The sequence below is a fragment of the Neophocaena asiaeorientalis genome, unplaced genomic scaffold (genome assembly GCF_003031525.2).
Source record: "Neophocaena asiaeorientalis asiaeorientalis breed wild unplaced genomic scaffold, Neophocaena_asiaeorientalis_V1.1 scaffold85, whole genome shotgun sequence".
Taxonomy (NCBI): Eukaryota; Metazoa; Chordata; class Mammalia; order Artiodactyla; family Phocoenidae; genus Neophocaena; species Neophocaena asiaeorientalis.
The window spans coordinates 4,965,116-4,979,777 of NW_020174301.1; the positions used below are offsets into that span (position 1 = coordinate 4,965,116).

Here is a 14,662-nt window from a genome sequence, read left to right on the forward strand (position 1 = left end):
TCTCAATCATGCCTAATGTCTGTGAAGTGAATGAGTTTATCAGCTTCTTTCCCCTTCACTGGGGCCCCACCCGCTAGGTATGTTAAGGGCTGCAAGGATGCAAAGAGGGGGGAATCCAGACCCCCGACATCGGCGCCCACCATGTCCCCCAACTGTCCAAAGGCATTTTCAAACACTCCCTGCAACCACTTTCGCTCTGAGATGACCTCCAAGTCTATTGCTAGGGCCAGGGAGGTAACAAAGGCCCAAAGCTGCCTACACACTTTAGAGGCTTCCTGCTTAGGACAAGAGGCTCCCACCTGCCAGCTGCCATGCCCGCGTCAGGCATCCAGCTGTACTTGAGAAACGATGCTAAAACTGACCTGAAACTTGCCCTGGTGAGTGGGCTCCACAGTCTCACACAGAGAAGGCAGGCTTCTCTGTCTGCTCCTCAGTCAACGGCATCGCGTCGATGCCTCCCTGAAGACCTGAGAGCACTCGGGGCCCTTACCTTGGGGTCAGAGAAGCAAAAACCCCACTCACTCATGAATTAAAGCCCCCTCCCCCAGTCTCTTTCAGTCGTGAGTGGAGACCTGGGGGGTAGGGGCACGGGAGACAGTCATGCTTCCAAAGGATTTGATCTCAAAAGCAACAGACTAAATTCTCCCTTGGAGAACAAAATGACCTTTCCCACTCTCAAGGGAACCAGTGCGTGGCGAGCCAGGAGCGACACCTGGATCCCATAACTCTCGGAGATTTGCCCCCAGCCTGAACTGTTTACAATGACATGCACCAAACCAGCATCAGATGGGCGGGAGATGGACACTTGCCCACGGGGAAGCCAGGAGGTCAATGGGAAAAAATTATTTTAGTCAATGTTGAGCCTTCATGTTTGGAACGTTTATCCAAACTGTGGCGATGTTCTCAAGCTCCCCCTGCGCAGATGCCAGGCCTTCCTCTGATGCTCATTTCCAGGGAGCTTGGGATGGCAGTGGAAGGGGCCCCACCCAGGGCTGAGACTACTTCTTCCACTCCTTGGAGGTAAGCAGGTCACAGGGCTGTTTAAGGACCAGCAGAGAGAGGGCAAGAACTCTGCTGGGCATCCCAGTCTTTGTGACTAGTCACATTAACCCGCCCTAGGTCAGGTGGGATGGCTGGCAAGCTTTCATGGTTAGCAAGTGACTTGGACCATGAGGGCTGGGGAAGGTGACTGTCTTTGCAGCAGGCGGTGTGGAGTGACACTTTCTAGGGCCTCATGAAGCAGCAGGGGCTGCACCGAACAGACTTCACCCAGGCCTCCTCTTCCAGGAAGGAATGAGATGCTCCTCGTTGGGCTGGGAGCATGCCCCATTTCCCACCCTGCCTCTGAGGTCATCAGCTCCTCCTGGGGAAGCCTGGAGTTCTAGCCTTGGCTGCTAGAAATAAGAGCAGAGACCTGGAGGCAAGGGGAGGCTCTCTCTTTCTGGGTCTTTCTGACCTTAGGTTCCTAGGGAAGATCCTTTTTCTAAAAATACAGGAGATCTGAACAGAATTGACAGAAAGAAAGAAAGAAAAAAAAAAGTTAGAAAGTGTGAGAAAGTCAAAAGGAAGAGAATAAAGGAATGAAGGAAGAGAGCAAGGGTGGGGGAGGGAGAAAAATAAGAGAGAGAGGACAGAAGCAGGTGTGAGCCTGTGTGCGCCCAGGAGGGGTCTTGCAGCACCTAACACACACTCACACTTGCCGGAGCTGGTTTTGTCATCAACCTGACCTGCTTTGCCACAGTCTAAGTTTCAGGGCACCTGGGACATTACTGAGTCTCACCCCAGCTCAGGCTGCCAGCAGTGGCTCTCTCAGGAGAGCCTCAAGGGCTTCAGACACCTGGAACTGTCACCACACACTAGACAATGGCACCGGACCGTCAAACACACCATGACCCTCAGCCACAACTCCAGAAATACCATCCACAGAGACCCCATCTCCAAATCAGGCTAAAAGACATGTATCCAGCTCTGCCATGACTGTCATGGACCAGCCGCACTGCATCAGGCACTCGAGCAATAGGTGTGAGGTTGTCTGGTACTTGCTGCCTCTGTCCAAGCTCTGCCACATCACCATCCTTTACTTCCTTCCCCTTGTGCAGGAAGCTGCCCAGCAGAAGCCACAAGGGGCCTCTATTAATGGAAGTACCTAGTGGTGGTGTCCATCTTCACTTCTTCAAAGAAAGTGCTAGAAGGGGATGCCACAAAAGACCTGATGATGCAAAGGGCAGTAGGGTGGTGACCGTCTCAGGCTCATAAGAAGTCTGGGATTGTAAATGAGAGTATTTTCCCCCAAGGAGACCCAAGAGCATGAAGATGAAGATAAGATGCCCCCAGCAAACCTGCCACCCAGTAAGTCCCAGCCCTGATATCAGGGACACCCAGCACCCTCGGAGTTCCTTCCCAAAGGCCCGTGTTTGAATTTTAGTAAATCAGCTCAATATGTTCTAGGATTGTGGGTATTAAATAAGTCAGTGAAATCCCCAAACAATAAGCTCATTCAACACAATCTTTCTTCTCCCCCCTTCTGGGGACTTGAATATAGTTAACATGAATAAATCCTCTTGTGTAAAAACTGGGAGAGAAGAAAAAGGGGGGTGGAGGATGGAAGGAAATGGCAGGATTCCCACTTGTTGGTCTAAGAGGAAGGCTGACAGCCCTCAGAACCCCCCAAAAATGCCAGTAGGCCAGGGTAGCCTGGGGAGATGGTGGTAATCGTTTGCAGTCTGGGGAAGGAAGTATCTGGAATTTCCCCACCCATGCACTCCCAGCTTCTCCTCTGCAGCCCTCAAACTAGAATTCAAACTAGTACTGTTTGTACTCAACCTAGAAGTGGGTCCTTGGGCTGCCCCAAACCTGGTCCTTTCAAGGTGGACCCTCCACAAGCCAGGCCTGACCCTGCATCAGGGAAGATTCACTGCAAATATGCACAAAAAATATTCCCTGCCTCTACCCCACCCTCCACCACTGTCCCCCAACACAGTTGAGAAAATTGGGACTAAGGACTGCAATTATTCTATCATTATTCTGCTATTATTCAACAATTCTTCCTGGATACCCCAAGAACAGGTAGAACGGACCTGCCTCTGTGGGTAGCCAGTGTCCTGGACACATTTATGATTAAGAAGAGTTGCATGTGTGAAATTCTCCTGTGTAATTCATGACTGAAAGTTATCTGGGCCCATATGGTCCTCAGGGATGGAAGTTCTGCAGCCTTCCAACCCACTGTACTTAATGAAGACGAGAAGACACACAGTCGGCTACCCGGGTCATAGAGCCAAACACAGCTCACCTGAAGAACAGGCCAGTTCGACTTAGGGTTTGAGTTTCTGGGAAATGGGAACCACTAAGCTCTTCAGATTCCATTAGGACCACCTCAATGATACTTCCTCATTCACGGGGGATTCTGCATCCCGTCTCCTGGACTGGTGAGCAAGGGCATCACAAGGCTTTTCCCTGCCTGGAAACAAAAGGGCTGATCCCTCACCTCACACGGGAATAGGTGCATTATTTTGCTAAATCATGCCTCCTCCCCCCCTCAAAATCAATCCTAGCTAGCACACACATGCAGGATTGCCAAAATCAAGAGGTCAGCCAGGAAATAATTATGGTACAGACTCAATTCCAATTCAATAACTTCGCTGGTGAAAAAAAACAAAACAAAACAAAAAAAAGACAAACCTTGCAGCATAAAGCCTGCCAAAGTCAATACATTAGATCCATGTGTGTGTAGCAGAAGAGTTCCCAGGGTGGGAACCCAGAGCTAATGCTTCAATATTCCATGACCCTCCTGGGCACATCTGCTGCCTGGGTTTTAGGAGACCTGCTTTTCCTTTTCTCTAAATAGAGGGAGAGCTTCCACCATCACCCTGTCTGTGCCTCACAGATAAGTCTCTCGCGTTTAGCATACCGTCCCATAGTCATTTTGTTTTGCACCAAAATTCTTCACTGTCTTCTGCCGCCCCTCCAGATGGCTGCAGACATGACCACACCAAGACCTCAGATGCTATTTACAACCTGTGATGGCCAACCACATGCTTGATCGATTCTTCATCTTATACCACGGTGTCACAAATGGCTAGTGTTTGTTTTAAAGTCAGCTTTCTGGAGGTATAATTTACACAAAGAAAGAAAAAACCAAAAACGCTTCCCTGTTGACCGTACAGCTCTAGAACTGTGTAACCACCACCACTATAAAGATGCAAAAAAAAAATGAAGATTTGTATCATTCTAGAAATTTCCCTCCTGCTCCTTTGTGGTGAACCCCTTGTCCCAGCCCCTGGTAGCTACTGACCTGTTTCCCTTTCCGACAGTTTTGCCTTTTCCAGAAAGTCACATAAGTGGAATCATGCAGTGTGACTGCAGACTTTTCAAGTCTGGCTTCTCTCCCCTAGGATGACTGGTGGATGTCCTTCGTGGTTAGTTGCAAACGGCTAGTTTTTAAGCTTTGGGCTTCTGCTTTCTTGTCAGAGACAAAATAACTGGCTCTAGTTCGTCTTTGCTACGGAGCAACCACATGTTCGATTTAGAGCCTTTTAATAAAGCTGAGGCCTGGGAACAAGGCGGCCCACCATCTCGGGTCGGCCCGGGACTAAGGGATTTCCTGAGACTCGGCACTTTCAGTGGCAAAACCAGGAAAGTCCCAGGCGAACTGGGACAGCTGGTCACCCTCCTTGGGAAAGACACCTCCACCGGCAGGAATGCACATGGCCCCGCTCAGATTCCTCCTGGGAGAAGCGGGCTGCTCTCTCAGAGCTAACAGCTAATCATCCTTCCTCCATGTAATCAGGAGCAGAAGGCCAATTTGCTGGGGCACAGCTCACCACACTCAACAGGCCTGCTGCTGTCTTTGATATCCCTGGGAGGGGTTCAAGGAAGTGAGAGGAGAACTCAGGGGTCTGTTTAGGAAACAACAGAGCAGGGCTTCTGTTGCTGTCGGTGCCCCTCCCTGCTCCTCCCTGCAATTTAAGGCCCACGGAGAGACGGGACGTGAAAATACGCTGGGCTCATCTGGCTTTGCACCAGTGCAGCACGACGCCCAGGGTAACGCAGGCTCCCACATCTTCTACACGTCCTCCCTACTCCCTCTCAATGGAGTTTTTCGTTAGTTTGTTTTAAGACCAACTAGGGAGAAGGGGAGAGCCAAGTGACAGAAAATTAGTAAAGAGCTTGAAGTTCTAGTTAGAATTTAAGGGTCTCTCCTATATAAACTTACTGAGACAGCAAAGAAGTTCCTTGCCCAGCTCCTTTCCAGCTGACCTCAAGGGGATTACACAGATGCTCTGAGAAGCTAGGCTGCCTGGGAACAGGCCGAACATCCCCGCTCAGAGCTCCCAACAGCTTCGCAAAGCATGTGATGGGCACAGCTGGTGCCCAAATTAACGGTGAGGAACCACCCAACCCCCAAGAAGGCAGGAACTGGTGGGGCCAGGACGACATCACCGAGGTTTCAGGGTGTTTGCTCCCCTGAATTAATACAACGTTGCCCCTTACAAGTACAGCACAGAAGCTCTTAACAATTATTCCATCAAGCAGCAGTTAGTAATCATTATCCTCACTCGTACAGGTGAGGAGACAAGGCCCAGAGAGATTAATTGACTTGCCCAAGGTCGCACAGCGAGTTAGTGGCAAAGGTCAGATTAGAACCCTGAGCCCCGGAGTGCCCAGGCTGGCGCCCAGCTCCACGAGATCCCTCAGCCATCGGTCCAGAGCATGGGCAGAGCCAAGTCTGTGCCCTCGGGAGCCCTGGAGGCCAGGTGAGCTTCTGCAGAGGGCACAGGCGGGCTCATACTCACAAGCAGAAACCTGCAGCATCCTTCTCTGTACCACCAGACAGCAACACCCCTGTGCTGGAACAGACAGAAACAAGGCTCAAGTCGGGAAAGCCAAGGGTGGCCACTGCTGGCTTGCATCTCCACTTCTGGAATCTGGCTTTGCGATCATGCCTCATTTCCCTTTGTGACCCAGGGCTGCTCCTGAGGGCCGGAACCTGAGAGAGGAGGCACTCCTGTTGCCTGCAATTCCTTCCTTCCTTCATTCCCCCGTCTTGTCTCAGGCACGCACTATGTGCACTAGGGGCTGAGGGGGAGGGATCCTTGGAGGAGAGAGATACCCCTGTCTTGAAGGGGCTTCAGGGGAGACAGACACAGAGGCATATAATGATAAGACAATGTGACTTTAATTCAACAAACAGTTTTTGAGCACTTAACGATGTGCTACACCTAACATAGTGAGGGAACACAGAGCAACTCAGGGGAGGCTTCATGGAAGAGGAGGCATGTGGGCCAGGTCCTGAAGACGGAGGAGAGTTTCACTGAGTGGCTAATCCCTTCCTGGCTAAAAGGACGCTGATAAGGAATGAGCCTGAAAACTGCTCCTAGAACTTCTTTCTAAATAAGCCCTTGCTGTTATTAGAACAGGAATCTGCCCTTTAGAAACTCACTTCTCAGAGATCTCTTATCTTGGTTGTGACTTGCTGAGCTGTTGCTTAATCTCTTTCGGCCTCAGCGGATCTGTCTCTCAAATGGAAGCGAATAATCCTGCATTTCAGAGAGTGGCTCCAGGCTTTGGAGACACGTTCACACAAAGGTCCTTGAGAAACAAATTCCTCACATGTCCGATGGCATTCTCTTTCCCACCAAAGCTGCCTTTCTCCACTCTCAACAGGAAATTGGTTTTATTTATAAGAATCACAGTCCTAAACTGGAGTTTGCTGGGCTGCCCACATTCCCTCCCTCATTTTCCTCCCCTCCTCAAGACATATCCTCCCTCCAGAGATTCCTCAGCAACCACAGAGCAAGTAGCATTGAAGAGTGCTCGGAAAACCTGATGGCCAAACACTGGGGGGTGTTTTCTAGAAGGGGAAACTGAGGCCTGGACAGCTCAGCATCTCGCCTGATCAAGCAGATCCCTTGGGACTCCCGGTTCCCAAGCTGCTGCCTCTTCCTCGCACCCTGACTGTTCTCCCTTCCATTTCAGCCTGGGTTCTGGGCAGACGTGCCATCCTCCCTTGGCTTGGGGAAAGTCTCCCTTCTCTGGATGACAGAAGTCTTTAGAGAAACATTTCCCATCATTAAAGGGATTTGGAAGAAAACTGGCACAGCTTCCTTAGCTTTGAAGCTCCTCGGCCCCTCCCGGCCCTTTAATGGTCCTTGGAACCAGCCCAGTTCCCAGAGCTCCCGCCCCTTCAGAAGAGGGGAAGGGCTGAGAGCAGAATTCCCCCACCCCTCCTGGCCTTTCAGCACCAAAGGTGACCTCTCAGTATTTGTTTCAGACCATTTCATTGCCAAGGCATCAAGGGCTCCCACACAAGGAGCTTCAAAGTCAGGAGGGCTTGGGGTCAAGTACAACCATGAGCAAACCCTGAGCTTCGGATTCTGAAGCATCACACTGGAGACTGTTTTTCAGCAGCTTCCCCACAGCCTTTTAAAGCCCATAACAGCTTCAGGTGAATTGCATTAGATTTCTGTAGGTATCACAAGATTTGGTTAAACCACATCATGGGAGTATGGAGGGGGTATCCGTCTCACTCCACACGCGCTCTTAGTTTTCCAGGTGAGGAGAGTGTTATATAATTATCTTTTTTCAATGGTTCTCATTGTTGGCTACACACTAGAATCACCTAAAAAACACGCTTAAGCCGAACCCTTAGACCAATTAAATCAGAATGTCTTGGGTGGGGTCTATGCATCCATATTTTTTAAAGCTCCCTGGATGTTTCCCACATGTGTCTAAAGTTAAGACCCTCTGCTTTAAGTAGAACTTCAACTGGGAAAACCTGAGCTCCTAGACATGGAAAAACAACACATTCAGATGATTCTTCTGAAGGTGAAATGAATATTATCAATCTGTTTATCTCTTTTAATTAGTTTTCCTTTTTTGGACCTTCCCTGACCACAGATCTCAGGATTCCCACATAAGCTTTCAAGTATTCTTACTGGCTTGACTCTTCACAGCTCATCTCTACCTTCCAGTACCCTAGAACCAAGTGCCCTCTCCCGAAAATCAGGTGATATGATTCAGAAACCAAAGAATACAGGAAAAGAATGATACACTTTCAACCAATTACTGTGATCCAAATTAAAGTGACTATCTCAACCTTGGATGTTTGTATCCAAGTGTGACACAATTTCAGGAAGCTTTGGCATGGACTTCCAAGTGCAATACCACAGACAGTAGGTCAGTCACATTTGGCCCTGGACACACTCACCAGCTGGAAGAGCAGTAGGAACCAGAATCCTTGACTACATGGTGTGAATTCAGCCAGTGGGCTTATGCAGTGATACAAGGATGCCCTTATGAGATTCATAAATATGTAAACACCCAAGGATGGGAACGGTCTCAACGTACCCCGCAGGGCTTAGCACAGCTAAGACAACACCAAAGAGATTCACGTACAAGACACAGCAATTCTACCATCACTTTCTAGGACAACTCTTATAAAAGCTCCACCTCTCTGGGGAAGACACCCTCACCTACTGCCTCCACCACCACCTTGTTTTTGCTTAAGAGAATCATGGCAGTCTCCAGAATGGCTTAGAAGGGATGAGGAGAAAGCCTGGAAATGTTTCTGCATTACACACAGGGTGATATTCCAGTCTTTACCTCCAGACGTCTCTTTACCTCTTACAGGACAATGGAAAGTCAGCCCAGAGCCTAAGAATGATAGGCTGGTTTTGGAGATGCACAATATGTGACATGTAGGCTGGGGAACGTGGAAAACAGTTTCTCCTACGTGGACTGATCTGTGAGATTTACAAATGAGAGAAAACATTTTGAGAATCTGGAGATGGTGATGAGGCATTCAACCTATTTGTGAGGAGAGAGAGCTCAAAACTGGGAACTTAGAAACACAGAAGGAGACATTTAAATAACAAATTTAAAAGCGTCACAAACAATTCTTTACAATTTTTACCTATGTTCTGAGAGCCCAAGTATACCTTGCTCTTCCATTTAATTTTGTTGTTAAAACCACCATACCTAGTCATTCCATAATTATTCAATCTTACCAAAAAAAAAAAAAACATCCCTCACTCTCTGACAAGCAAGAGACTACAGATACTAGTAAGAGTTGCACTGGTTAATGGAAGATTGGGTCCAACACGCTTAGTTTTGCACAGATCAACTTTTCAATCAATGACTGTTCAAAGCACAACTCAGCTTCTCCAGTGAACGGGGAATTCTACATCCCTGGTGAAGCGGGGGATCCCCAAATTCCTTGGCTTAAAGGTCTAGTAAACATACTAGTAGCATTCACCAGTGAAACCTGGAGAGTTTTCTCCAGTCAAACACTAAAAGATGAGCTGGATTAGCCTCTGCAGCCCAGATAATTCTCGGATGTATTCGCTTATCACTCGCTGTGCTTGATTTACTGCAAAATGAGGAGGCAGATACATGTGTTACCAGAAACATAAACACTCTGAACGGGAAACTAAATTTCCTTCAGTTGGCGAAAACCTCTCAGAGATCTTTGAGGGTGGGAGGATGTTAAACCCCCAAGAGGAAAAGATAAGAAGACTTTCTCAGGTTAAGGGCCAAGTCAAAAGCTATTAATACAAAAACCTTCTGATAATAACTGGGCATTTGGAAAGACGACACAAAATGTTATCATTTGCCCTAACTCAGAAGGATTAATATACTGATTTGATAATGTAGCTTACAACCAGGACCTTAAATCAGCAGCTAACACAATTCAGGAAGGGCAGACTCTGAGCTGGAAGTGGCCCTCAGGGAGGCGACTCAAGTCTCGAATTCCCTGGGAGGGTCCCTCCCGGGTCCCTCCCAAAGGGCGGAGGGGCCCCAGCCGGGTGGGGAGCAGCAAATTACAATTTTAGAAGGAGAGGGCCTGTGGCTTCCTCAAGGGTTCTAAGACGACCGAAGCACGCGTTCAGGCACAAAACTGATGTGATCTCAGCAGAATCTGAGACAAAAAACCACCCGCTTAGAAATGTGAGAGAGGCTCCAGGGAGGGTTCACAGAAAACGAAAAAAGAAAGGTTGTCAACTAATTTAACTCGGTCTCCCCAGCTGGCTTCTGTGCTCCTGGCAAAGACCCTTCCTTTACATGTGAAGCCCTGCCCAAGATTTAGTTCTTTCACCCTCACCTGTAACCAGGTGACCCAAATAAGGAAAAAAAAAAAAGAAAAATCAAAAGATACAACTAGTTTAGGGGACCAAAGCTGAGCCCTAAAAGTTTGTCAGTTCAGAAATGAGAAACCACTGGAGTGAGATTCCTTGGGAATCTGAGCGGCCTCCTTTATTACTCTCTCCCAGGGGGAAATAAATATAGAAAAAGTATTTCCTTTTGCAGGTTTGGCAGAGACGAGTCCAGTACGAGAAAGTGCAAGAAGCTTTCCCAAAGGAAAGGAGTTGGCGGAGGGGTCCGGGGGGGTCCCCCCAGCGTCATGCTTAAGGGGCAGCTCTTCAACCTCCTTTTCCAAACGATGTGCAATCCGAGGCTTCTAGACTCCAGCCGCGGCGCTCTAAGCACGGGAGCGAGTCGGGCACAACCAGCACACCAGGGTTTGGCCGAGATCCCCGGCCCAGGCCAACCCCAAAACTTGCCCAGCTGATTACGAGCTAAGCCCTTGGGCTGAGACGCGCTCCACCTGCCGGGCACCCCGCTCTGCCCCCAATCCCTGCACCTCGCTCTTGCTTGGGGGTAAAGCAGCGGAGAAGGGCTCGGAGAGAGACAGTTTACCGGGGCAGCTGAACGACTGGGATGGCCCGACCAAGCCCGGAAGAAAGCTGCGCGCCCACCCCCAACTTACGCCCAAGCGCATCCCCTCGCAGGCTTTCTCCGGGTTTGCAAGAAGCCCTCCACTCCGTCTGGCGCCCGCTCGAGAAACCCCAACTACCTGCCCCTTTGCCACCCAAGCAGCCCCGCACTGTTCCGACCTCACTCGGGAACTCCTCGGCCTCGCTCCATCTTTCCGGGGCGACCGGGGCTTAGAGGGTGGGTCTCCAAGCGCACCCCGGGTCCTCCAACAGGTGAGAAGCCTCGCCACGCCGACCCCGGCCCTCCGCGCCTGGGAGGATCAAAGCTCCCGGGCCGCAGCCGCCACCTAGGAGTCCGCTCTACCAGCCCGCGGCGCCGCTGTGGCCCGGGTCTTCGGCCCAGATCCGGGCTGGGCGGGGGCAGCCGGCCTGGCTCACCTGAGCCCCGGCGGGACGCGAGGCGCACCTGGTGACGCCTCTCGCTATGCCCGGCCTTGCTTTCCGGCGTGGCGCGGGGCGAGTAGGTGTTGGGGGCGCGCCGGCCCGCGACCCGCGTCCTCACCTTTGAACCGCTCCATCTGGGCCGCGGCGTGCGCTCCTCGCGGCTCGGCTCCGGCGCTGCGCTCTCTGCGCTCGGCTCCGCGCCCAGGGCTGCCGCGCTGGCCCCTCCCCGTGAGGTCACGCTCGCGGCAGGACCTCCTGGCGCGCCTGGCGCGCCCGGGGCCCTCGGACCCGGTCCCCTCCCGGCGCGCCGGCCCCGCAGACGAACTCTGCGGCCGGCCTGGGCGGACCTTCAGCGCTCAAGTCCGTGCGCGCCCCGGGCCCCACTCCCGCGGCCGCGGCCGATTGGCAGCTGCTTCACGTCCCGGCCCCGGGATGGCGGGAGGGAGACCGAGACGTGCCCAAACCCTGGGGGAGGCCCCGGGGAGGGGCGGGCCTACGAGAGCCGTTCTTCCAGCCGCCGGGCTGCGAACCCACTGCCGAGAGCGGGAGACTGAGAGCTCAGTCAGAAGGCAGATAGGTGCCTAGAGCGCCCCCCGCTCGACCCCCGGGCCCGCGCCCTTTCGCCTTTGGCATTTCTCGAGGGGAGACGTGGAGAGAGCGCTGGGGTCAACTGAGCCCGCCCCCAGTTCTTCGGGAATCGCTCCCACCCTCTCGCAGTCTCTCTGGGCAGCCGATGGCACACACATCTACTTGCTGTCTTTTACCCCAGCCCAGGTTCCCTGGGTGCGTTGTGCCAGGCTCTTCTGAGAAAGACTAGGATTTCTAGAGCCGCCTAGATGAATGGGGGGGGGCGCCGGGTTTCTGGGCTGGCGCAGCGCCAACCGCCCTGGAGGGGTACCATCTCTTCCATAGGGAGCTAAATCGTGGCTCTAACTGCACCCTGCACCACAGCTGCCACCAAGGTCCACACTTCTGTCCTTTACATTTTTTTGTTATTTTGGGGGTTTTTTTTGCCATCGATCCCTCCACTCTCTCACGCCCTCTCAACATGCCCATGTCCTCCCCACCTGCCCCCAAAGAAGATCCATGTTTTCCTTTAAACTTCCGTTTTCACTTTAAAATCTCAATCACAGTTTTTTGCTGAACGCCTGGTTTTTCAACATGTCTTCCCCAACTTCCCTGAAGGAACACTTAAGGATGATTTGTTGTTGCTGTTTTCTAAAAGATATCCTAATTCTTCCTTGGAACAGCAGTTAGCTCTGATGTTTGGAAACCTTCTGTCCCAGCAGTCTTAGAAATGTTTTTCTCAGTTCCATTAGCAGCTAACATCCATGGAGCCATCCTCACAAACCAGGCACGAGGCTGAGGGCTGTACCTGCGCAGCCTTTAATTTTCCCAATAACCCTGTGAATTATTTCTGTCATGTAGTTGAAGAAACTGAGGCTTACAGAGGTTAAACAACTTGCCCAAAGTCACACAGCTAAAAGAGGACACAGCAGGCATTAAGCTCACGTGGTCTGCTTCCAGATATTTATTCACAAAACTTTCCTGGAGCTCATAGGAAGTACCAGGCTGTCTGTCACTGTCTTGGGGAGCACGCAGACAAGTGAACAATGATGGCCCAGCCAGGTAGGGGCTCTGATTAGACCCAAGCACAAGGGATTCTGGAAGCCCAGTGGAGGGCCCTGATCCAGCCTGGAAAAGCCTCCTAAGCCTTCTACAAGAGGGGATGGCTGAGCTGAGTCTTAAAAGATGAATTAGAGCTAGGGTGATGACAGGAGAGGCAAAGTGACTGCAGCCTTCCAGGCAGAAAGGACAGTGGGGACAATGGCAAAGAGGCCACACCAAGGCTCTGTGCCTGAGCACAGGGCGTGAGGGAGATGGAAGGGCCAAGGCGGACGCTGCGGTTTCCAGCAACTTAGATGACCAGGTGGTGAGTGTCCCCAGTCAGTCAGTCCTCAGATATTTATTACCTGAGCCCCTGTCAGGTGCCAGGCGCTACCAGGCACTGCAGAGCGTGTGAGTCAGGTGGCCGAGGGACTGCTGGTAGGAGTGTAGGGTGGGACGACAAGCAGGAAAGGAGCTGAGCGTCCCTGAGTCAGACGCAGAGAAGTGTTAGCAGGTTGGGATGTTGCGGGCAGAATGTGAAGGGCCCCCAGCATCTCCAGGCAGCTTAGAGTCCTGGATCTGAGCCTTCAAACTCACCCCCGTACATTATTTCAATTCTCGCAGCCACTCTTCCAGGTGGGCCCGGCTCACGGGGGTTCAAAAAATAGGAAAAGTGAAGGTTGCAGCAAGAATGCAAGCATCTCAGGGGACCAGGGGACAGGAAATAGTGTTCAGGGGGCCTTGGGAAGCTGGGACAGGGAACCGGGTCGGGACGGAGGGTGCTCTTGCTTTTTTGTGTTCTCCCTTGTCCCTCCCTTTCCCCATCTTGCAAATGGCCAGGCCTGGTGCCCACCCTCCCGTGTACAGTGTCCATCACTGGGTCCCGGGTTTCCTTTCAAGTTCTCAAGAAGAATCTGATCGTGTAGCTCGTTGTTTTGAAACCAGCCTCAAGTCTGGTGGCTGGTCACTCTTGGGCAGATTTCAGCTCCAGCTGTCAGCTGGGGCCAGTGGGGAGAGGTTACATGGTCCAGCCCCACTCAGCAGGGCCTTTGTTCCAGCTGACCCTCCCAGAGGGATAAGAGCAGGGTTGGCTCTGACTGAGGTCACTAAGTATAAAAGGTAGGGTTAAACTACCTCCATCCTATGAATGAGAGGAGTTAGGGCCTCACCAAAGTCACCAAGTTAGGTAATCTCTCTTTCAGAATTCAAACTCAGGTTTCCTGATTCCAAACCCTGTGCTGTGTCACACCCCTGAGTTCCGGCTTTCCCGGGGCTCTAACTGGACAGGGCTTTACCCCAGCCAGTCCTCTGGTAGCTGTCTCTGTAAGCACTTCCTGTAACGGCAACCCCTCTCTGCAGGCTGGGGAGGGGGAGGCTCCATCACTCTAGTTTATCATGGAAACTTGGCAAATCCCAGAGCCTCTAGACAAACAGAAATCAATCGGAAATGTATGCAGAGTGAATTTAAAATGGAACTTCACTGCCCTTTGCAAGAATGAAACCGAAACACTACTTCAAACCATCAGTAGGAATCAGGCCTCTGGAAAGCTCAGTACTGTTTCCCCCTCTCTCCAAGTGCTGGGTGTGGTTTAACCCTGTGTCTTCAGTCACTTTGCAACTTCCACAAACGAGCCACTCACATTCAAATTATAATCCATTGAGTTTCTGGCCTCCGGGATCAGACAAGCTGGTTTCCTTCTCAACCTTCTGAGGGCTATGACCGACCCCACCCCATACCATAGGATCCCAAATGGGCTGTTCTGTTGCAGGCAGTCCTGAAACCAAACTGAGTACCCCCAGCCTGGAGTGTAGGTGGTGGGTGGGTGTGGGGTGGAGGTGCACCGGGCCCTCTGGGTGTGCAGGTGAAAGTGTCGGCGACACAGATGACTGAAGGGCTG

At 51.5% G+C, this 14,662-nt stretch overlaps 1 protein-coding gene across 11 annotated transcripts in view; it reads right to left on the bottom strand.

Moving 5' to 3' along the window:
- The window catches only part of AFAP1L2 (actin filament associated protein 1 like 2), a 98,924-nt gene extending 87,590 nt beyond the window's left edge, over positions 1 to 11,334 (bottom strand). For 9 of the 11 annotated variants that reach the window (XM_024755931.1, XM_024755932.1, XM_024755930.1 and 6 more), the window contains exon 1: positions 11,275 to 11,325. In XM_024755931.1, coding sequence (XP_024611699.1) covers positions 11,275 to 11,290 — 16 coding nt within the window. In that variant the 5' untranslated portion in view covers positions 11,291 to 11,325. Of the gene's footprint in view, positions 1 to 11,178; positions 11,251 to 11,274 lie in introns of those variants that run through there. The other 2 variants (XM_024755940.1, XM_024755936.1) reach the window with 2 other exon arrangements.
- Positions 11,335 to 14,662: the final 3,328 nt, after the last annotated feature.